Genomic DNA, 22,377 nt, shown 5'->3' on the forward strand with positions numbered 1-22,377 from the left:
GTCCCAGCCAGGGCTGCTCGGGGCCGGTGTCGCTCCATGGCACGGTGGCACCGGGCGCTGTTCGTTCCCCGGCTGCTCCGCGGCAGGGGCAGCACCGGGCGCTGTTCGTTTCCCGTTCCCGTAGCTCGGTGGCACCGGGCGCTGTTCGTTTCCCGTTCCCGTAGCCCGGTGGCACCGGGCGCTGTTCGTTTCCCGTTCCCGTAGCACGGTGGCACCGGGCGCTGTTCGTTCCCCGGCTGCTCCGCGGCAGGGGCAGCACCGGGCGCTGTTCGTTTCCCGTTCCCGTAGCTCGGTGGCACCGGGCGCTGTTCGCTCCCCGGCTCCCGCGGGGGCGCTCGGCACGCCGCGATGTCGGAGCGGGGCGGCGGCGGCTCCGAGCGCGCCGCGCTGGCCCTGGCCCGGCTTTCCGAGTGGGCGGACGCGCACCTGGGGCTGCTGCGGGTACCGGGGCTGGGCGGGCACCGGGGCTGGGCGGGTTCCGGGCCGGGGGGGCCCGCTGGGCCCGGCTGAGCCCCGTTCTCCTCCGCAGGGCCTGATCGCCGGCGCGGCCGTGGCCGGGGTGCTGCTGCTGGCCCGGAGCTTCCGCGTGGTGAGTGCGGGGCCGGGCCCGGGGGATGCGGAGAAGCCCGGCACGGGCCCGGGGGATGCGGAGAAGCCCGGCACGGGCCCGGGGGATTCGGGGGAGCCCGGCACGGGCGCGGGGGATGCGGGGGAAGCTCGGCACGGGCGCTCGGAACGGAGGAATAAGTGAAGAGCCCGGCACGGCCTCCCAGAGCCGGGGTGAGCCCGTCACGGGCCCAGGGGATGTAGGGCGAGCCCAGCACGGCCGCTCAGAACCGGGAGGTACGGAGAGAGCCCGGCATGGGCCCGGGGGTCGGGGGAGAGCCCGGCACAGCCCCTCAGAACCGAGGGCAGCCCGGCATGGGCCCGGGGAATGCGGGAGAACCCGGCACGGCTTCTCAGAACCAGGGCAGCCCGGCGCGGCCGCTCGGGCCCGCGGTGGAGGGGTCGGGCCTGCCCTGCCGTGCCCGGCCCTCCCTCACGGCCGTGGCTGTGCCGCCCGGGGCTGTTCTGCGGCATTCCCGTGTTTTGTTCGGGTTTGCGCAAAGCGGGAGCAGGAGGCTCCCGCGAAAGGCTGCCCACTCATCAGTACTTAACGATATTTATATATTTTAACAAACCATCAGCATTCGCTGCTTACAAATTCCGTAACTTTTCCGTCGGTTCGCTTTCAGCCCTTCTGTGTCAGCTGTGTCTGTAGTTTCTCATGCTGATCAGCCCCAGCCCTTCCCTCTGCCGGAGCGCGGGGTCCCTTTGGCCCGGGTGGCCAGTGCTCAGTGGCCGGTGGCCGGTGCTCGGTGGTCAGTGGTCAGTGGCCGGTGGTCAGTGCTCAGTGCTCAGTGGCCGGTGGTCAGTGCTCAGTGCTCAGTGGTCGCGCTGTCCCCCTGCTGCAATTGCCTTTTCCCCGGGACGGCTCAGCCCGGCCGCCCCCACGGCTGGTGGCTCCCGCCCAGACAGCTCATTCATCTTGGCATTGTCTTCCCTTTTCCTTAAAACTAAAGATTAGCCAAGCGTGCAAGGTTCACAGTGCGGTTGCTTAATCATAACGGTCCTGCTACAGCTACTGATTAACAAGTGAAAAAAACAGCAGAGTTTGATTCAGGTCCTGAGGGGCTCGATATCGCTGTCCTGTGGCATCTCCACGGGTCCCTTGTTCTCGCCTGTTCCTGAGGCCCCTGGGAGGGGTAATGACCCCTTTGCCTGTCCCACTGCAGCTCGAGCACCCTCCCTTGTCCAAACACAGCTGAAACAGCCGGTTGCCTTGAGTATTCTCTGTCCTTCCACGTGCAGAACTGCTTCTGAATGGTTTTAAACATCACCCAAATCTTCCCTCGCTCTCAGGATGGTCAGGGCACACTGGGCTAACACCATGCTGCTCACTCCTGGAGAAGCTGAACCTCCACGGGCAGGAGCCAGGAGCCACCGTGCTCCCACGGGGTTCCAGCTGCTTAAAAAATCACAGTTACCTTCATCTTCCCCCTGCACAATTCCAAATGATACAAAAGAACATTTGTGTGGTGTTTTTACTTAAACATCCCACCAGGAAACCTGAACTACAAATGTTGCCAGAATGCTTTTTCTTTGTCTTTTTTTTGGTTGTTTTGACCCAAGTGCCTGTGAATGCACTAACCTGGCTGGTGGAGCAAATGAGATCAGCTTTGAACAACTTTTATTCCTAAAAACCTCCAGGTTTCCTGCCTGCAAGGTCCCAAATTCCCTTGTTCCCAGTGGCAGGCCCTATGGGCCGCAGAGGGGGAGGTTTGCTGAATAAATAACACACAGGAGACAGCTTTAGTTGTGGTGTTTTGGGGGTTTATTTCCCACAGTTGTACAGCACTGCTCAGTGAGTTTCACAGCTCTGTAGGTCAGTGCTCTGCTAAGGCCTCTTACAGTGTCTGAAATTTTGGGGGTCTTAATTTTTTGGGGTCTCACATGTCCTTCTGTCTCACCCCAGACCTGTGCTGCTCCATTCCTGTGCCAGGGCCCAAGTCTTTGCTGCTGCTCAGCTTGGTTTTCCTGTGTGATCACATAACCATCCCCTTTGGATCCTCCCAGGCTGTAGTATCAAATTAATCATCTTGTGATCTTCTCAAAGCTGTTCACCTGCCTTTGTCCCTCTCCTGGTTTCCTCCGGCATCAAAGGCGGGGTTGTTTCTGCCCTCCCTGCTCTGCCTTTGTTTTCAGCGTGTCTGTCCTCTGGCTTCCTTTCACCCCTCTCCCAGCCCCATTCAGGCTGCTTCTAAAACACTTTTCTCGGGGAATCAAGTGAGCTTCAATAGGCATTGCTCAAAAAATGGCAGTTTCTGTTCTTTCTCTAAACCTGGTTTTTATGTCTGTGCAGACATTGCAAGCCCTGTAAAACAGGGAAAATGGTAAGTGTGGAGAGGCTGGCACAGCTTCTGCAGCTGATCACTATTAAATATATATCTATATTTACTTGCCCATGGTGTGTAATAATAGAGGTGGAATTTCCCAAACTATTTTAAGACGTTGGATTTAGTGTGGCTGTAACTGCTCTGTACTCTTTCTTAAAATTTTGTCTTTGTCTTCCTTCCATTAATAGACAACGAAATTCACAAATCCTTTGGAAATACCCGTGGAGTTTGTAGAAAAGAATGTGAAACTGAGAGGGAAATTACATCACATCACAGAGAAGGGCCTGGAAGTTGAGCACATTCCCATCAGCATTCCTTTCATCTCAGCCATCCAGAGAAAATGTGAGTAATGAGGAAAAGAGTGTGAAGAGCAAAGGCAGAAATGAAATGTGCTGCTCTTAGAGTGGCTGCAAGCTTGAGAGGAAGGGCTGAGGCACATTTCCAGCTCTGCCTTTTGGTCTTTCTGTGCTTTGCAGGTGGGAAACTGGGAAATAAAAAACATGAGGAGACAGAGAGTTTGTCACTACAGTGTTTGTGTTAATCTTTACAGTTACTGTGATAGTTTCCAGTAGCAGAAGTAAGCACGCAGGCAGTGCTTCTGCTTGCACAGCTCATCTCATTCCTGGCAAAAAGCCTCTGTTGAGATTGTGCTTTTATTTGCAGACACCAGTTTTTGGGGACAATTTTTCTGTCAGAAACAAACTGTCCATCAAGTCCGTGACTCACACTGGCTGTGCAAACACCAGCAGGAGCTGATGCTTCTGCCCCTGTGGATGAAAGATAGGGACTGAGAGTGGGGACAGATCTTTTTCTTTGCATGCACAATAAGCCAAATTATGAATTGGGCAACCTTGAATTGATATATTTTTTTCCCTGAAGAAGAGATGAGACCAAATTCCTGTTTGCTTTGAGGAAGTAAAAGGGAATGTTTTAGTCCAGAGGAATCAGTTCATTGCCAGCAGCTGAGGGTGGTGCTAAGGCTGAGCTGTGCCCCAGCAGCAGATCTGTCCTTTCCCTTGCAGGGCAGCCAGAGGGGCTCCTGCTGATCCGCCTGGCCGGGGTGGAGCTGGCTGCAGGTGGCACGGCCTGGCTGCAGCGGGAGCTGCTCCCCAAACAGCCCCTGTGGTTCCAGCTCCTGGGGAGGGACAGCTCGGCCCTGGACTGCCTCGTCCTAGTCCATAAGGTAAGGAGACACACAAACACTGTCTCTTAGCTGCAGTTTTAGATGTGACTGTAGTCACACAGTTCTCTCAGTGCATTTAACAAATGCTACTGTTTATGATTTATCATCCTTGGTGTGAATTTTAAATGTTGCATTTGCAAATCTGATTGCAGGAGCAGTAGCTTTTCAGACTGATTCATGGCAGCTATGTGTTTCTCTGCCTGTGCCAAAAAGGCATCTGAAGTTCTGATTAGCCTAATGTTTGTTATCCAGTGTTCCCTCACAAATGCCTTGCATTATAGAATCACAGCATGGTTTGGGTTGGAAGGGACTTACAGACCATCCAGTCCCAGCCCATGGGCAGGGATGCCCTCCACTGTCCCAGGTGCTCCAGCCCCAGTGTCCAGCCTGGCCTTGGGCACTGCCAGGGATCCAGGGGCAGCCCCAGCTGCTCTGGGCACCCTGTGCCAGGGCCTGCCCACCCTCACACTGGGGTTGGGTTTGAAGTCACCTGGATTCCTCTTCACTTCTAACTTCTCCTGACAAAGTGTAGGTACAGCCATGAGTAAAGCTTGTACCTCTGAGGGAGTTCACACCAAACCCCAAATAACCCTGTTTCAATGGTGAGTATCTGTTTATTGTGGTTTTTCTAGGGTGGGTTTTTCAGCATGTGCTTGAATGAAGAGCTCCTGAGCCAAGGGCTGGCCAGAGCAGCCCGGATTGAGGGGCTGCCTCACCACTCCCGCCTCTACTGGAAACTGCACAAAAGGCTCCTCCAGGCCGAGTTAAAGGCTGTGAAGAAAAATAAAGGCATATGGAAAGAGCAGAGCTACTCTGAAAGAGTCCAGGAGAGCATAAGCCGCAATAAATTCCTGCAGAGGCTGAAACAGTTTGTGAGCTGGGTTAGAAGCTCTACTGAGAGGTGAAAGGGTGGGAAAATGCAGCTCCCCAAGTTGTGGGGAATGTGTATGTTTGTGATCACAAACAGTGCTATGATGTTGAGGGTCCCTGTCTCAAGCACAAACCCCACAGTTCATGGTTACACAGAATGGAAATCCCCAGTTCGTGGTTACACAGAATAGAAACCCCCGTTCATGGTTATTTAGAACACATCCCATATCATAACCCCCACGGGATTGCAGTTTAGTAGCAGTGTGCAGGCCACCAGTGAAAATGTTCTGATGCCAAACTTCTCCACAGTGATGTCCTCAATTAGTTGTCTAGTTTTCCACCTGCTGACCTCCTCCAGGCTGCCCAGTGCAGGTTTGAGGGGCAGGGTCCCTTCACACCTCTGTAATGTGCCACTGCTGCTGAGCCCACACTGGACACAAACCCCATGTCAGGCCTTGACAAAGCTCGTGGGATGGGTTTAAACACAACCTTTTGGTTTGAATTCTGTTCTTATGCTACTTTTTGGTGTAATTTGTGGTTTAAAACTCATTCATCTTGAATGATGGGTTGCATTGTTAGTGATATAAAAGGTGATTTGTTATGGTTGATCTTAAAAAGCTGATAAGGTTGTAATAACTAAAGTTCCTCAGGGGAAAAACATCACTTGGTGCATCAAAGAATATAATGTCAGGAATCCAAATATTTCAAAGACAACTTTCATTTGAAGAGGAAAAAACCTGTAGGGTTTTTTTTTTCTGATGGTTCTGTATCTAAAATTAGACGAATATAAAACTTTAACATGAAATTTGACAAGGAGGATCAGACTGTGCTAAGAACTTGAATTCTTGCTTTATTTTTGATACACGCGTGAAGTATATGAGTGTATTACTATTTATGTTGTAAATATTCTCAGAATAAAGATTGAATTTCTCAAGTTCATTGTTACATGTTTTATACACCTAGCCCTTGACCTTTGTTTAACCTCCCACAGTCCCAATATTTATTAAAAGTGAAGTGTTTTACAGATTTTCTTTCTTTTTGTGTGATTGCTTTCCAATGAAACACTGGGTAGAAGAGTGTGGTACAAAAAAACCTTAATAATTGACCACTGCTTATCTGGCAATTGATTTATCTGTTGCTACATCAGCATTTTCTCTACTGACTTCAGGGCAAAGTTTTGACTCTTGAGATCCTCAAAAAAAAATCCAGTTTCCTTGGGTAAGAATAGATGTTAGTGGTTCTTTAGTCCTTTTGTTCCTGGTCCTCCCAGGGTGAGGCTGGTGCTAGGGAGCAGCGAGCCATGAAATACCTGCAGTGTTGGAACCCAGTGTGGGAGAGAGGGGAGGCAGCTCTGGGGCAGCAAACCAGGTGTCTGTGCCTGTTTGAAAATGGAAAATAGGAAAAGTGAGATCCTGGGTTTATGCATAAGACAGTGGAGGGCTGAGCCAGCCACCACTGTGGTTCTTGGACGTGAAACTCATAAGGCAGTCAGGGATTTGGGATTGGCTGTGGCACCCTCCAGAGCAAAGCTCTTGATTGTTAACCCCAAAGTACGCATTCAGGCTCAGCAACAATCCACTTCTGGGGGTTTTTAGGTGTTCCTACGTCTGGGAAGTAGGAGGAGCTTTTCCAAGCTGGGCATAATTGTACACTGATGATTTATTTTCTGTAATAATTAAATATAATTCTGGACTTCACACTTCTGTTCTGTAGATGAGTCACAGGAGGATTTATCACAAAAATCCACTGTAAAGCTGAGAGAAAAGTCTCAGGAAGCCACATGCTACATTTCTAGCAAGCAGAGGTGAGGTGTGGGCGAATGTGAACAGAGTGTGTTGTTCTCTCACATGGGTTTGGGCTTGCAGTGACAAATGATTTCTTGAGGGTCAGGTCCTGTAATTGTTTGTTAATGCTGTTTTCCTTATCACGCAGGGCTTATCTTTAAAAAAAACCCCAACCCACCAGCACACCCTCCCCCCTCAGAAAGAGCCCAATTCAGTTCAAAGCTGTGCTTTCCATCTGTGCAGGGCTTGAGAGGTTGCAGATCCTGTCTCTGTGGGAGGCCTGGCTATTGGAAAAGCAGTAATAGGAGCAGAGACAAATATCTCTGCAGCCCCCGGCGGAGCTGGCTGGGGGAGAAGCAGCATTTACCCCCCTACATAAACCCCTACATAACCGGCTGCCTCTCAGCAGCTCCATCCCTCCCTTCACCCGCAGCAGTGCCCAGCAGATTTCCAACAGAGAAGGCAGTTCTGTGGCTGGGAATAGGGACAAGAATTAAACTGTTTAGCACTTGTGCCTTTGCCCTCCCAACTCTGAATGCGCCGTGAGCGATGCAACATCTTCAAAAGACCTCAGGGAATGAAAGGAGAAACCCGGCCTCCAAATGGCCCAAGAAAAATACCTCCGACACTGCACAGACTTTTTATTGCTGGTGTGGCATGTCAGGCAAATGGCAATAAACATCCCTCAGAGCCCACCGGCAGCGCGGGCACCGGGCTGCTCTTTGCATCCTTTGGGAACAAACTTCTGAGCAGGGCTATTGTCATGGGAGAACGGGGAAGGGCTTTAAACGAAGGGAGATCCGTTTAGATTGGATTTAAGAAAGAATTCTTTTACTCAGAGGGTGGTGAAGCCCTGGTGCGGGGTGCCCAGAGAAGCTGCGGCTGCCCCTGATCCCTGGCAGTGTCCGAGGCCAGGTTGGACAGGGTTTGGAGCAGCCTGGGACAGAGGAAGGTGTCCCTGCCACGGCAGTGTGGGGTGGGAGGGCCGGGGGTCTCCATGGCACCCGCTGGGCGAGGGGCCGCCCCGAGGGGCCGCTTCTCGCTCTGTTCCCATCGCGTCTCACCGGCACCGCTCCCCACGGCTCGGCCGGGGAGCTCGGTGAGTCCCGCGGGAGGAGACTCTGCCGGGCGGGCGGGGGTCGGGCCGGGCAGCGCTGAGGGGATCGATTCGGGGGGCTCAGTCCCGGCGGCGCTGAGAGGAGCGGAGCGGGGGGCTCAGCCCTGGCTGGGCAGCGCTGCGGGGAGCGGATCGGGGGGCTCAGTCCCGATGGTGCTGAGAGGAGCGGAGAGGGGGGCTCAGTCCCGGCGGCGCTGAGAGGAGCGGAGAGGGGGGCTCAGCCCTGGCTGGGCAGCGCTGCGGGAGCGGATCGGGGGGCTCAGTCCCGATGGTGCTGAGGGAAGCGGAGCGGGGGGCTCAGTCCCGATGGTGCTGAGGGAAGCGGAGCGGGGGGCTCAGTCCCGATGGTGCTGAGGGAAGCGGATCAAGGGGCTCAGTCCCGATGGTGCTGAGGGAAGCGGATCAAGGGGCTCAGTCCCGATGGTGCTGAGGGAAGCGGAGCGGGGGGCTCAGTCCCGATGGTGCTGAGGGGAGCGGAGCGGGGGGCTCAGTCCCGATGGTGCTGAGGGAGCGGATCAAGGGGCTCAGTCCCGATGGTGCTGAGGGAAGCGGGCGGCGCTGCCCCGCCGCTCGCAGCGCACACACAATGGAGCAATGGAGCAGGTTGAACGGGCTCGGGGCCGCGGCAACACCGGGGCTGGATCTCGGCTCGGGCCGCAGCAGCCGCTCCCGGGCGGACGGGACGCTCCGCTCCGCTCTGCGGCCGCTCCGGGTTTCGGCAGGGCCCGCGGCGGGGGCGGGCCGCGCCGGGCTGGGCCGGGCGGGCGGCAGCGCTGGGGTTTGAACGGAGCAGGTTGAGCACCCGCACCGGGCTGCGGCTGTGCGTGCGGCCGTGGCGGCGAGGCACAGCACCGAACCGGACCGAACCGAGCCCATCCCGGCACTGCGGTGAGTGAGGGAGGACGAGACCCCCGAGCCCCGTCCCCGTGCGCGGCCCCGCGGGCGCTCCTGGCGGGACGGGACTGTGTCCCTGCGAGCCTCCGCTGGGCTTTCCCATGCGGTTGGTGCTGGTTTCTCCCGGTGTTCGCGGCCGGAGCTGAGGTGGGGCTTTGCGAGCTGGAGTTTCTTTGCAGCCCGTTTCACAGACGGCTCCGCGTGCCCCGAGCGCTCGCCGTGCGGAGCCGCCGCTCCGGGGCTCTCCCGGGGGCCGCCCCTGCCTCGGCCGTGTTTGTGCTGCTGGACGCGGGGAGCATCGCCGGGACGAGCTCCAGCCGCCCTCTCTTCCCCGCTCGCCATGTCCCGGGGCGGCGCTGTCCCGCGGCGCTGCCAGGGCAGCACCTGGGCCGCGGGCAGGGAAACCCGAGCGAGCTGCAGCCGCCTGGCTCGCCGCAGACCCAGCCCAGCCCGCGTTCAGCGAGGCTTTGTGGAAATTCCCGACCCCTCTGAGGAGCGCAGGACAGCAGCCAGCAGTGAGCGCGCCTGTCCCCACCTGGAAGGGGCTGGGACGATGCTGAGAAGAGTCAAACCTCTTGCTGGATTGAGTCCTCCCTAAAATTACCTTATTTCTAATTGCCTACTCCATAAACCATTTAAAAAAAATGAAGTACAATGAGGTAGGAATTAAACTCCATGCACGTTTTGCTGTGATTCAGCTACTCTGCAATTCTGGGAACTTCAACTCCAGCTGGCCAAAAAGTGTTTTAGAAGAAGTGTTATTAAATTCCAGGGAGAAAGATATAAGCCTTATCTGATGGACCAGTCATAGGCCCTTTGTTTAGAGTGTGCTTTAACTCCTGAGTTATAAAACACAATGTTTGCCTGTTTTCAGGGGCCCCTCCTGCTTTCCTTGTCCTTGGGACTTCTGGCCCTCATGTTGCAAAACTTAGGATATGAAAGAAAAGTTAAGGTGTTTGCTCTGAAATATGAAAGAATAATTGGAGGTAACAGTACTGAAAAGAGAGACAGGGTTCAACCCTGCAGTGAGGCACCTGAGTTAAGATAATGTGCGATATGGAAAGAAAATCCCGGCTTTTTGGGAGGTGAGAGGCAGCAGAGTGCATGCACGCTGCTAAAAGTCTTCCTGGTTCTTTAAGCATCAGCTCCCTGCAATAAGTTTGAGAGTGCTACTTGTATAAAATCTGTTTTTAACTGTGAAGGATGCTCTTTTCCTACATTTAAAAATGCCGGTACGCTGTTACAGAAAGAAATGTTGAGTTTTATCAGCTGAAGATGCACGATTTGTGAGAAATGATCCATTCGCTGGTGCTTTCTGGTTCTGTGCTACCTATTGTCTATAAAAACGGGGATCAGCTGGTGGGTTGGGATCAAGTGGCGCACAACTCATTATTTTAACAATAGGGGCTCGGCTTGGGAGGTTGCCTAGGGAATTGATTTAATGCTGCTGTCCTTTCAGCCGTTGAGGCGGGTGTCCCGCCATGACTTTGATCAAGATCACCGGTATTTGAGAAGGAGAATAAAATTTTCACTCCATAAAAGCGAAGGAGAGGTCACCCGCTATTAACAGCTCCCAGTTTTGCATGAGCTGATCTGTAATTTGAAACACTGTCAAGAAATACCCGTGACACTAAAACAGTTTCATGACCATCAAAATATAGAGTGAAAACTAGTACTCTGTTCAAGATTTGGCTTCCCCTTATTTCTGGGAAAGGCTTTAAGCTGTGTGTTTCTGTTGGCTCTACAAAATAATCTTTCTATAAATGAAACAGTTTTCCTTTAATGAAATCTGAATAGGCTGAGGTTTTTTCTAAGGTGCCACCCAAGATCCAATTCGATTTAAATTGATACCATTGGTGGCACAGTCAGGGCACAGCCACGTGGGGTAGTGTGGTGGTGAGGAGATTCGTTTCGTTTGTTTGCTCTGGGCTTTTTAATAACTTTAAACAAGCCTGAATGTTAAAAAAAAACCCAAACAAAAACAAACTCTCCAAATTAGGAAAGCAAATGTCTGTTTCCAGGTCTGCTGGAGACCTGCTGTACCGCCTGCAGCAGGACAGCATTTTCTGGCTGTGCCTTCAGAGGAGGTGAGACTGTCAGGCCTGATTGCCCTGGGGGCTCTCACAGGAACTCAGGAGCCCAAGTGTGACCCCGGGTGCTGGGCTCTGTGGCAGGGAGGGCGCTCTACGAGCCCTGTGGTGCTGCTGTTTGGGGGTGTTTTCCTCGTGGCACGGCAGATGCAGAGCCTGCTCTGAGCAGTCGTGGCTGTGCACTGGGAGGTGTCAGAGGCTGTGGCCAGCAGCCAGTGGCTCCCTGGGCAGTGGATTCACTGGTTTGAACCTGTGGCTCTGGGCTGTGCCAGCGACAAATCTGGTTTTGTTTGCCAGCCCATGAGCAGAAGGTGCTTCTGGTGGAGCCCTGCGGGGGTCAGCCGGTGCCAGACTGCTCTAACGGCCAGCAGGGAGCCGTGTGTTCTTGTGTACTCCTTCGCGTTTGTTTTCCTCCCTTCTTGTTTATTGTAGGAAGCTGGAACTGTTTTCTGTAACAAAGGTGGCTTTCTTGTTCCAGTCTCCACGGTCACGGCGGGCACTGTTGTTACTCCAGAGATCTGAGCTTGCCCTCTGCTCTCCTGACTTTGGAGCCTTTTGCTGCTCATCTGACACTACAGAAGGACTGTCCAGGTGTGCCTGGGGCGCTGAGAGTGATGTGGAGCACGGATCTGAGGGATGGCAGGCAGGCCGGGGAATGCTCAATGCGAGGAAGTACCTGGCACTGCAGATGGGCACTCACAAAGGTTCCCCAGGGGCAGTGAAGTGCAGAGGAGGGGCAGGGAGAGGAGGGCGGAGTTTGGAGCATTTGCCTGTTGCAGGGCTGGAAGAAGTGAGGCACAGGGTGCTGAGGATGCCACGTGCCCTGGTGGAGGCTCAGTCAACCACTGAAGGATGTAAAACCACTCCAAGGGTGTTTGGTGTGTGTGTTACAGGTCTTGGCATGAGGTGCCCATGTGAGTTTCTTCAGGCTGAAGGAACTCGAGGCTCCTTACAAGAAACTTCAAGTGGAGGCAGGCAGTGGTGCAGAGTGGTGTGTGCTCTGTTACAGACGTGATTTATTGGGACTGACACGGAGTTCCTGTTCCTTTGCACATCCAGTGTGACCCAGAGTGTGGCTGGGATGTGTCAGCTGGGATGGTGTGGATCACGCCAGGCAGTGCTGAGCCCCATGAGCTCCTCCTTCTTTGCTTGGCTGTTGTTCCACCCACAGGTGAGAAAAAAGAAAAAAAAAAGGAAGAATGTTAGCAATTGCCAGCTGTGTTAATTGATGTTCAGCACAGAAGATCTCATGGAGTGAAATGCCCACGCCTGGGGGAACCACACACACACTGGGAAGTGGCCAGGTACACAAGGTGCAGGTCATCTATGTCCATGCCTTGGACGTGGCTGCATTGGCACAATCCTTTCCAGGTGTCCTATTCTCATCTCCACAGTTTATCACATTGTGAGTTGTCTCTGTACACTTCAGATTTTCATTTTCAAACTCCTGCATTCATTTGCAGTTTGAAACTCTCTGTGCAGTGAACCCAAACCTGATTTCAATTGGTGAATGGGTGTACAGAGCTGGCAGAGGCAGCAGGAAGGTGTGCAGAGCACTGAGCTCTGTGCAAGGAAAACATGGAAAATGCTCACTGATATTTACCCATCCTGTGTCTGGTGGGATGAGTGTTACCCTGAACAGGGTGTGCAAGGCAGGTGCCAGCTGAAACTGTGCCTGCTGGACCTTGGAGGCAGCAGCATGCTGCCCTCCTGCACATAATTCCTTAAAGAGGAGAAAAACAAATTCCATCTAGGCTTCTCGAGGAATGGGGAGCAAATGCTAATTCCCTTTCAGGGTCCGTTGCCATGGGGAGTGGGTTCAAATCCTTTCTAATGCCTTCCTCAGCAGCAAGTTGTGCTGACACATGCTTTTCACGGCTTCCAGAAGGAGTGGGGGAACAACTGGGAACAAAAGCTGCATGGGAATGAATAGCCCCAGGAGCAGCAGGGGCTGCTGTGGGCCGGCTGGGCTGGCACAGGTAGAGGTGTCCTTTGCACATTGCCTGCCTGGGAGGGGTGGGTGCTGGGGAACTTGTGTGCCAGACCCTGGCCTGGTGCTGTGCAGGGAGCCCAGCCTGTTCCTCGTGCTCCTGAAGAGCAAATCCTGGGAATTTGTCCTCTAGCACCACCCAAACTGGTGCAGTCAGGGTTGGGCTGAGCCTCTGTCCTCATCTGGTGAGCGATGCAAGATGTATTTAGTGCTCTACTGGGGGAATAGCCAAAACACCAGATTAAACCCAGTAAAAATTTCTAAAAACCTGCATTTCAGTAAGTGTCCTCTATCTAAGAGCATGCAAGTGCAGTATCTGCATCCCAAACTCCCTTGTGACCTTTCCCCTGTGATGAGACGTCTCTGAATTCTGAGTTTGCAGTAGCTCCCAGGGCAATCCCCAGGATGTGTTCCTTTGCTCCTGCTCTGGCTTGCCCCTTCAGACACCTTTGCTGCCAGCGTGGTGCCAGCACAGCTGTTCTGGCCTCTTGGCACTTTTGATTAGGGGACTCATCTGTCAGAAAAATAAACCAAGCTAAAATCTCTGCTTTTGTTCCTCCAGACCAGTTCCTAGAGAAATAAGAAAAAGATCCCGTACTGGATGGTTTTATTTTCTATTGCCAAGCATTGTTGATATTTTTTCCATGCTGGTAATATTTATGGTTAAATATTTGCTGTTCAAAAGGGATTGTAACACTGAGGATATTTTTTAAGCTTTTTGTTTCACACAAGATGCTTTAACTCTTGAAAGTAGCCATACATTAATGACATAGTTAATAACATAGGTAGGTAAAACTTTGTTTTGTAAGTATGAAAATTATATTAATTTGTTGGAAAAAATGTCTTTTTGTGTCAGCAGTATGGAACTTCCATCTTGTGTGCCTCGCCTATTCTGCCTGGCTCCCATATGTGTAACTTTAGCAATGTTTATGCAAGTTATTTTGAGTGAATGATGATATTTGATTCTAATTAAAGTGGAGATTTGCACAGATGATGTGTGGAACCCTTGGAGCCTGGCTTGTGTGACAATTAAATCTAAATCTGCATGAATTTAGACCAGCTTAAATGCTTAGCAATATTTGGGTGATTGTTAGTGGCTTAGTGGAATAAGAAGCCCAAGACTGCAGATGGGTGGATGCCCCATGGAATATTGTCATATTAAGGTTTTATAATCTCTTCAGATTTGTGCTTTTTAGGTCTAACTATGGCTAAGCTTTTCATCCAAGAATTTCTTTGGTTTATGGGTACTGTTTCAAAAAATCCAGCCCCTGTTGTGCAGAACTGGTCTCTGAAAGCTTGAGAGCTGTTCTACCAGAGTTGTCACTTCAGTTAGAAAGTAAAAACGTGGACTGGGAAGTTCCTGTTGGTGGCTACTGATTAACTAGGAGAGAGCCTGCAGCATATTTTAATTGTGGTCCAGGGAAAGGGAGCTGGGGAGGGCATGAAGTTTCCTGGTTGCAGGTTGATGTGTGAACAGAAATGCAGATGACTGCTCTCCCTCTGGTCAGTGCTGTTATTCCTAATACCAGCGGAACAAAGGGCTGAGCTCTGGGGGCATGTCCTGCACAAGTGTCTGTGTGCTCTGCAGTGTGCTTGCCAAGCTGCTGAGTGCTGATGGCACCTTGGGAAATGATGTAGAGCTTGATGGGGAGCATTTCTTTACTGAGCTAAGAAACTAGGGAAAACCCAGTGATCCCCTGTGGGCAGCCCTTGCTCTGTTCCTGAGGAGAGCAAGTGAATCTCTTGCTTATTCTCACTTCACTTCCTCCCTTCTAATAACACTGAAGGTTTGTTGTGAAGCTGAATTGCTTAGGTTTTCAATACCACTTCAGGATTCTCCAGGGAAAGTTCAAAGTGGTATTTTGTCCTTTGGTGTTTATTTTCTGCTTGCCGTGGCTGGGAGGTGGCTGCCCACACGAGGTGATGTCACCAGAGATGCTGCATGCCCCCACCACAATCCCAGCTGCCACACTAAAGCCCAGCCCTTCTCTCTGGACTCTATTCCTGATGCTTAGTGCCAGCCAGATGGTCTGTCCTCCCTCCCATACTGAGATCTCTAAAGCTCATCACAGGGCTCTGGCCATAGCTGGGCCAATGCAGCATCATTTCATCACAGCATTATTTCCACCACACACTTGGGGTGGCCTTTGTGCAACTCTGGATTGCTCTTCTCATTTCTTACCTTTCTAAAAATTCATGTTATTATTTTGTTACACTTTTCCTTTATGTCAATTGGAGAGCCTAGTATCTCTGAACTATTTTTCATGCTAAAATTTGTCATTAATGGGCACAGCTTCCAAAATCAGTAGCCCACTTAATATTCAGTATTTTCTGGATTTTCCTTTAATTACCAGGAACATGAACCTTATACACCATTTGGGGCTAAGGAAAGGAATAATTTTTTTGAAGTCATACTTCCCATGTGTATTCACTGGGTAGATCTGAACTCTGAAAGTGGAGCTGTGGTTTGGTCCATAGGGACAGTGCCAGTGTCCTGCAGCTGTGCCCTGCCACCAGGAATGATCCCTGGTGTCTGATGGAGTCTCTGCTGTCACCTGTGCTGGTGTCCTGCAGCTGTGCCCTGCCATCAGGAATGATCCCTGCTCCTGAGGCTGTGGTTTTGTCCACAGGGACAGTGCTGGTGTCCTGCAGCTGTGCCCTGCCATCAGGAGCAGTCCCTGGTGTCTGATGCAGTCTCTGCTCTCACCTGTGTTGGTGTCCTGCAGCTCTGGCTGCCATCAGGAGCAGTCCCTGGTGTCTGATGCAGTCTCTGCTGTCACCTGTGCTGGTGTCCTGCAGCTCTGGCTGCCATCAGGAGCAGTCCCTGGTGTCTGATGCAGTCTCTGCTGTCACCTGTGCTGGTGTCCTGCAGCTCTGGCTGCCATCAGGAGCAGTCCCTGGTGTCTGATGCAGTCTCTGCTCTCACCTGTGCCAGTGTCCTGCAGCTCTGGCTGCCATCAGGAGCAGTCCCTGGTGTCTGATGCAGTCTCTGCTGTCACCTGTGCAGTGCCCCGGGCACCACAGGGCCGAGGGCAGGTGAGAAGGGGCAGGATCAGCACTCAGTGCTGCTCTGAGGGCTGGCCCTGGGCTCAAACACCTTCCTGGCCGTGTGCTCATTCCCTCTTCACCCCGGGCACCTGCTCAGGGTCTGGGTTACACAATGCACGGGCACATCTGGGTTGTGCTGCTGCTCTCCAGAACAGGTCTGTGCTGAGCCTTTCCAACAGCCCGAGCTGAGAAGGTTTCAGAGCAGCTCAGCCTGCAGCTGCTGGTGGCAGCACGGTGATTCCCTGGAATGAGGGAATTCCCTGCTTCCCTGCACAGCACACGGGCCTGTTCTGTGTGAGAGGGGAAGCTGCAGAACACAGACACGGGGGTCAGGCATTGCACTTGGTGCTGAGCCCCTGCCGTGAGAAGCATCTCTGCCAAGCCAGGCAGGGCATGTGCATCCTCTGCTGCATTCAGAACGCCTCACTCATTTCCACTGCTTTTAGAATCAAATAACTTCATAAAGCATGTGTAGAATGAAACGCTCCTTGTGAGGAGTTTCCCCACTTTCTGATAACAAAGAGGATCATATCTGTTCATCTCATCTGTATCTGCACTGTTTATTCATGTGTGCACACGTGAATATAAGTTAACTTATAAGTTAACTTATTCCTTGTATCCAACTTTGAGCAATGTCAGCTTACTTCTATAAATAACAAGCAATACCAGTTTACCTCCATTAATAACTTGAACAGTATCAGTTTCCTTCCATTAATAACTCTCTTGTAAAGTACAGCTCTGTACAGCTAATCAAAGCTCTTTGGAAAAGTGTCTCTCATGGAACACGGTGCTCAAAGCACAAAAATAAGACAGCTGACAGGTTTAATAGAAATGAATCAGCTGCAATAGCAGATGCAGTTCTCCCAAGGTGCTGTGTTTCTGCACAGCACATAATGGACACCTTGCTCAAGGCCCAGGTTAATAATACACTTTATCCAGATCCAAAGTGGGTGGATTGCTGACACGCTGCACTAGTGTCTCTGCTCTCAGGTAGTGAAGCACCAACTGTTTTACCTTTTGGAATGAATGTGGCAAGCTCAGGGCTGAACCTGCAGGAATTCTGCTTATTGTGAAAATGATACCACAAGCTGAGAAACCTGCAGAGTGGAAAAGTGAGGAGTGTTTTCAACTCTCTCTGAATTGGCTGCTTTATCAAGCTGGTTTTGAACTCAGATTTATATCTGGTCAGGATTTTGGTAACTTTTTGCCAAAATACTTTTGTTGGCACAGTCCTAATTAAAGTAATTATATACTTATGGACAATTTTACCTCAATAGTTTATTCTATGTGTATAAAATAAGTGATACAGGTACAGCCGGCATTTTAGTCAGTGGCATAGACAGAATGTCCTTTTTCTCCTGTATTGAAATGATGCAAATTTGTATACAGTTAAGTTCCTGTGTGTTCCTTTGAAATTATGGTACTTGGCCCAAGTGTGGGGATGGTTGGGATTTTGTTTGCCTTTTTTTTTTTTTTTTGTACTGTAGGGTTAGGCATGATCTTGGCTGGGCTCTCCTGGAACCCTGTAAAGCAAATAACTTCGAGGACTATCCAAAAAACTGCTGGTGTTTCTTGGGAAGGTTTTCTGGTGGGATGTTTGTGTCAGCTGATGCAACCCCTTCGGGAGTCTGCCTTCATCCCTGATGTGCCCGGGAGAACCTTTGTTCCGAGGGGCCACCTCGGTGTGGGAGAACCCTTTGTGCAGGAACAAAGGAGGATTGTATCAGCCGTGAGAGGGAGGGGAGGGGGCTCAGGGGCTCTTTCAGAGGCACTGCAGGGCGGTATTGACAGCCACAGTTCCCTGTAAATCTCCTCTGTGATACGGGAGAGATCTGTGTGGGAGCCGAGCACGAGATAAGATCTGCTTTTATTGTGTGCAAATTCTTGGAGGTGAATATTTGATATGGTTTCCTTAATTAAAACATGATGTCCCTTGGACTTCTGTAGCCTAAAGCAAAAAGCCTGGCCTAGGCTGGACTGTGGTGCTATTCCTGTGCTTTAAAGGTAACTAACTTCTTGTGTCCAGCTATTTAAAGCAGAGTGGCCTTAGTGCAGGCTATAAGCGAAGCTCGTGGGTGGTGAGGGTGAAAGTGCAGGAAATGTAGAAGATGAAGGCTGGCAGAGGTAGTGGCTATTGCTGCCTGGGTTCCAAAGTTGGGAAAACATGCCTTTGGTGTAAACAACACATGGTCCATACCCAAAACACACCCTCAGTGGAGCCTGGGGACGTTTTAAGATGGAGTAAAGCACAAACAAGTGCTCCCACCTGCAGCAGAGCATCCAGACCATCCCTGCTGTTCCTGCACGGTGTCACACTGGGACTGCCCTGTGGGTCTCTAACGCTTGCGATCAGCATCAGCATTGACACTGAGGCACTGAGGCTGCATGGGGACAAGGGAAATGTTCTCCAGGTCCTTCTGTTCCTTTGTTAGCTGGCTGCACCCCAGGAATGGATTGCGGCTAAATTGGTCGTTGAGGATCAGAGGAGTCCTGTTGGCTGGGATTTCAGATTATTTGTTGTCCTTTTTGTTTTGAATGAAATGGATCTGTGTCTCTCAGCAGAGCTGCAGGCCAAGCCCTTCATGTGCTGTGGTGCTTCATTTGGGGGTGGCTTTGTTACTAAGGCCCTCTGGCAGTAGTTTAGTGAGGAGATTTGGGTGACAGTGTCCTTACATCCTGCTAGAATTGCTCGGATAAAGACAGTTGGAGTTGTTTGTGCCAAGTGTGGGCGAGCAAGCAGCTGGGTTGGCCAGAGTGAAGGTGGGAGGGAGATAAAATGGGAGACCAAAGTGGGCTTGTAACAGGAAGGGATGTCTGAATTGCTGAAACCAGAACCTGAACTTCATAAAATAGCAAAGGGAGAAGGAGGATCCAGTGAAAGGATTTGGTGTCAGGACAGGAGATTAAGAATTCCATGGCTTCAAAGAAGTATGAAATGCTGGTGTGTCTGCCTGTAACCGTCAGTGTTAATTTTGGGTGGCTGATGTAACTGCACCTCCCCAGGCTCAAGCTGCCAGTCCATGGGCGATTTCACCCCGAGTGCCTCAGGCCAATCCCTGCCAAGGGCAAGGGCACAGGGGCCCTGTGTCCTCATAACTCTGCTCTGGTCTCAAGTCAGGGGGTGATTACCTCTGAGTCACCTCTTTAATTACTATAACCTTCACTTGGGGAGGATTTATAGTTCTGTGGTGTTGTCAGATGTGTCTGTAGCCTGTTAAATATGGGACAGCATCACTGAATGGATTAAATTGATCGTGTCTCCAGGCCCCACAGTGGCCTGCGCTGGCTGGGGGGGTGTTGGTGACAGAGGTGCCCATTGCTCCCTGCAGCACCCTGGGAGTTGCTGGCTGGTGGCACCAGTGCAGTGCAGCTCTGGCTCCATCCAGGTGATGTGTCCGTGGGGATGGACACGTTTGGAGAGTGAAGAACTACCTTTGTTGTCATCTTCGTGTGAAGCCGACTGAACGTTTTGCATGAAGGGCTCAAATAACTACAGTGCCAGCAGTAGCTGGGGACATCTTTTGTAAATTAAGCCCCAGTTACTCATTCCCGTTTCCCTTGCAGGGTCAGAGCCTTTGATGGTGAGCGGGAAGCTGCCTCACGATGAGTTACTGGAGTCTGGATAAGAAGAGCTGCCTGCAGTACTGCCGACACTTCCTAGCGGACAACGGCGTGTTCCACGGTGAGTTACAGATATTCTGCTTGTCGGCTGTCGGTGTTTCCTGCTGCCGGCGGCGCCTGACATTCTGTATGCCCGGGGTATCTCCTGGGGACGCTGCTCCGGGGAGAGCGGGGCCGAGCCCCGGCCGTGCCCGCTCCGCTCGGGGGGCGCTCGGGGCGTGCGGGACCCCCGGGAACGATGTGGGAACGGGAGGGCTGCGGCGGCGCCGCCAGGGGGCGCTCCGGGACCGTCGCCCCCCGGTACCGGCTCCGACCGATGTACTCCGATCCTACCGATCCCCCCCCGGTACCGGCTCCGACCGATGTACCCCGGTCCGACCGATCCCCCCCCCCGGTACCGGTTCCGACCGATGTACCCCGGTCCGACCGATGTCCCCCGGTACCGGCTCCGACCGATCCCCGCCGGGGCTGCTGGGGCTGGCTCTGACCGATTCCCCCGGTACCACCGGTCTCCTCCGGTGTGGCCGTGGCTGAGTCCCCCCGATCCCCCCTGGGGCTGCCCGGCTGGACCTGCCAGTGTCGGACCGTCCCCCCCCGGTGTTGCCGGGGCTGGATCCGACCGATTCCACCGGGTCCCACCGATATGCCCCGGGGCGGGGTCTGACCGATCCCCACCCCTCGGTCGCACCGATGCCCTCTGGTGCTGCCGGTGCTGGAGCCACCGAGGTCCGACTGACCCTGCCAGTACCGGACCCGCGGGAGTGCGCCCGTGGCCGGTGCTCCTCCCTCGCGGCCCGTGCAGCACCGGCAGCCCCGGGCAGGCAGAGCTGCTGGGCGCGGTGGAGCACCGAGGCCCCAGAGGAGCTGCAGCTCAGCTGTTCGGGGTCGGTGCTCCTTGTGCCTCGGGTGACACGGGCTGGGGGCTCCAGCAGGTCTGCTCTAATCAGGCAGCTGGACCCGTCTGTCTGCTGAGGGAGTGACTTCCTAATGCTGCTCTGAGAGGCACACACCTTGTGTTCTTTATTCCCTTTGAGGTCAGTAATTAAAGCCCATCGCTTTAGGGCAGATTTATGGAACTATTAATAACAGTGGCATGGAATGGCTATGAATTAAAGATAGAAATACTCGTCTCATCCAAAGCAAAGGTGATTTTTTTCCCTATAGAACATACAGCTCCATTTTCAGTGTGTCTGTCAGGACAGGTTTGCAGCCCACTGTAAAACAAACTGTATCTGCATTTTTGTCACTGTGGTTATGTCACCATTGATGAAGTTAATGGCTTAGTGGGACAATTAATCATTTTTCAGTCTGTGAATCTTCCTAATGAAAGCCGGTTCAGAGAGAGCCCCATTTTCCCCTGTACTGCCTTTTTTCCTTGCCCACAAGCACTTCTGGTCCTATTTGGGACACCAGAAGAATGTTAATAACTTTCTGTAAGTAAGTCTGACAGTGGTGGTGTCACATTAATTCATGTGTGTGCTGCACTTGGGACTTGTGTTAGAGAAAAAGTGCTGTCATCTCCAGGCAGAAGCATTCTGCTTCTCCAATGAAATGAATTTGTTCCTGGCATTTATCAGGCCACTTGAGTGGTCCCACTGGCTTTGGTGGGATCATGTTCCTTCAGAGCTCCCTCTGACCTTGTGGAAGGGACGTGCTCACCCAGGTGCCCCTGGGCACTGTGGCAGTGTTTTGGTGGATGCCTGTTAATCCCTGTTCTTCCCAGGCAGCTCCCTGCTCCCTGCACCAGTGTGTGACTGCAACAGGCACAGGGGTGTGGATTTGCAGCTCTGCCACTCCAGAATAGTGAAAGAGAAGTCTGGCCCACGCTCTGGGATCTGAGGTGTGTTTCAGCTCAGAGCAGCACCTCGCCTTTGTCCTGCTAATGGTGCAAAGGCTGGATAATGATCCATCAGCACAGAGCCCAGCAATCCATGAACAGCTATTGAGGGATGAGTCTGCAAAGTGATAATCATCTACAGCCCAGGGCATAATTAGCAGGAATCCTCGACCAGAAAGATTTCATGGCCTAATTTATCTATCTTTGATTGATGGCCAGAAAAGATTAACTATTTTTCCCTGACAGAATCCATCAGGGCTTCCCATTTGCCTCCTTTAACCTAAGCAAGGCACTGCAGGACAGTTCCTTTCCCTCTGGGTGTATGGAGGGGCTGAATTCCCCCCGGACAGTGGCAGAGGTGACAGTCCCACAGCACGGGTAAGGATGTGTGCACGTCCCAGGAACTAGTGTGGTGTTCTGGTGCTCCAGAGAGGCTGGGCTCCTCCAGGGCTGTGCTGATAATTCAGGCTGCTCACATTATCCAAGTGCACCCTCACTGGGAGCACTGGGGCAGGTCAGTGGCATCAGGGCTGTCTGGAGTGATTGTCTGGAATTGAACCTGTGAGCTGGAGGAACTGCTGCACCTTGGGGCAGCCCAGGTAAAAATACCCCACAGGCCCAGCTGGTGTTCTTAAAAACCATAGGAGCATCCTTAGGAGAACTGGAAGTGTCTGCAGAGGTGCACAAGAGGAATTTTGCTGCCCGGCTGTGCTCATCTCTGGTGTTTTCTTCATACCCTTGTGGCACCTGCATTAGTTTAAGCACCTGAGCAGATGGGGTTCCATTTGTTCACCTCCTGCTGAGGAGTTCAAATGCAAGAACTCATGGACTGCATTAGTAAAAATGCTGAAGCCTGTGTCTATTTGGAGTGGTTTAATTGTTTAGTGTAAAAAGCCAAAAACACAAAAGACCACCAACAAAACCCCAAACAAAAGCAAAGCTCCCCAATAAAAGCAAAAGGAAAAAAGGCTCAGCTTGCAGCAGAAGCACGCGGGGGAGCCTGCAGC

At 52.3% G+C, this 22,377-nt stretch overlaps 2 protein-coding genes across 3 annotated transcripts in view; both read left to right on the forward strand.

Moving 5' to 3' along the window:
• The first annotated feature begins 318 nt into the window (after positions 1-318).
• C10H3orf33 (chromosome 10 C3orf33 homolog) lies at positions 319-6,015 on the forward strand. The gene is made up of 5 exons (XM_036389195.2): positions 319-441; positions 530-589; positions 3,125-3,278; positions 3,959-4,119; positions 4,752-6,015. The coding sequence occupies exons 1-5, from the start codon at positions 349-351 to the stop codon at positions 5,022-5,024; spliced, it is 741 nt and encodes a 246-aa protein (XP_036245088.1). The 5' UTR covers positions 319-348; the 3' UTR covers positions 5,025-6,015.
• Positions 6,016-8,700: 2,685 nt separating this feature from the next.
• Positions 8,701-22,377, forward strand: part of PLCH1 (phospholipase C eta 1) — a 57,839-nt gene continuing 44,162 nt past the window's right edge. For both annotated transcript variants that reach the window (XM_036389178.2, XM_036389181.2), the window contains exons 1-2: positions 8,701-8,778; positions 19,477-19,594. In XM_036389178.2, the coding sequence (XP_036245071.1) occupies positions 19,516-19,594 (79 nt within the window). In that variant the 5' untranslated portion in view covers positions 8,701-8,778; positions 19,477-19,515. The remainder of the gene's footprint in view (positions 8,779-19,476; positions 19,595-22,377) is intronic.

Source organism: Molothrus ater, chromosome 10 (genome assembly GCF_012460135.2).
Source record: "Molothrus ater isolate BHLD 08-10-18 breed brown headed cowbird chromosome 10, BPBGC_Mater_1.1, whole genome shotgun sequence".
NCBI lineage: Eukaryota > Metazoa > Chordata > Aves > Passeriformes > Icteridae > Molothrus > Molothrus ater.

Bases quoted from the DNA above. Each gene is read 5' to 3' on its own strand.
- C10H3orf33 (XM_036389195.2), top strand. From the start codon at position 349: ATGTCGGAGCGGGGCGGCGGCGGCTCCGAGCGCGCCGCGCTGGCCCTG. The intron at 442-529 runs GTACCGGGGCTG...TCTCCTCCGCAG, and splicing joins CGCACCTGGGGCTGCTGCGG to GGCCTGATCGCCGGCGCGGC. The intron at 3,279-3,958 runs GTGAGTAATGAG...TTTCCCTTGCAG, and splicing joins CTCAGCCATCCAGAGAAAAT to GGCAGCCAGAGGGGCTCCTG.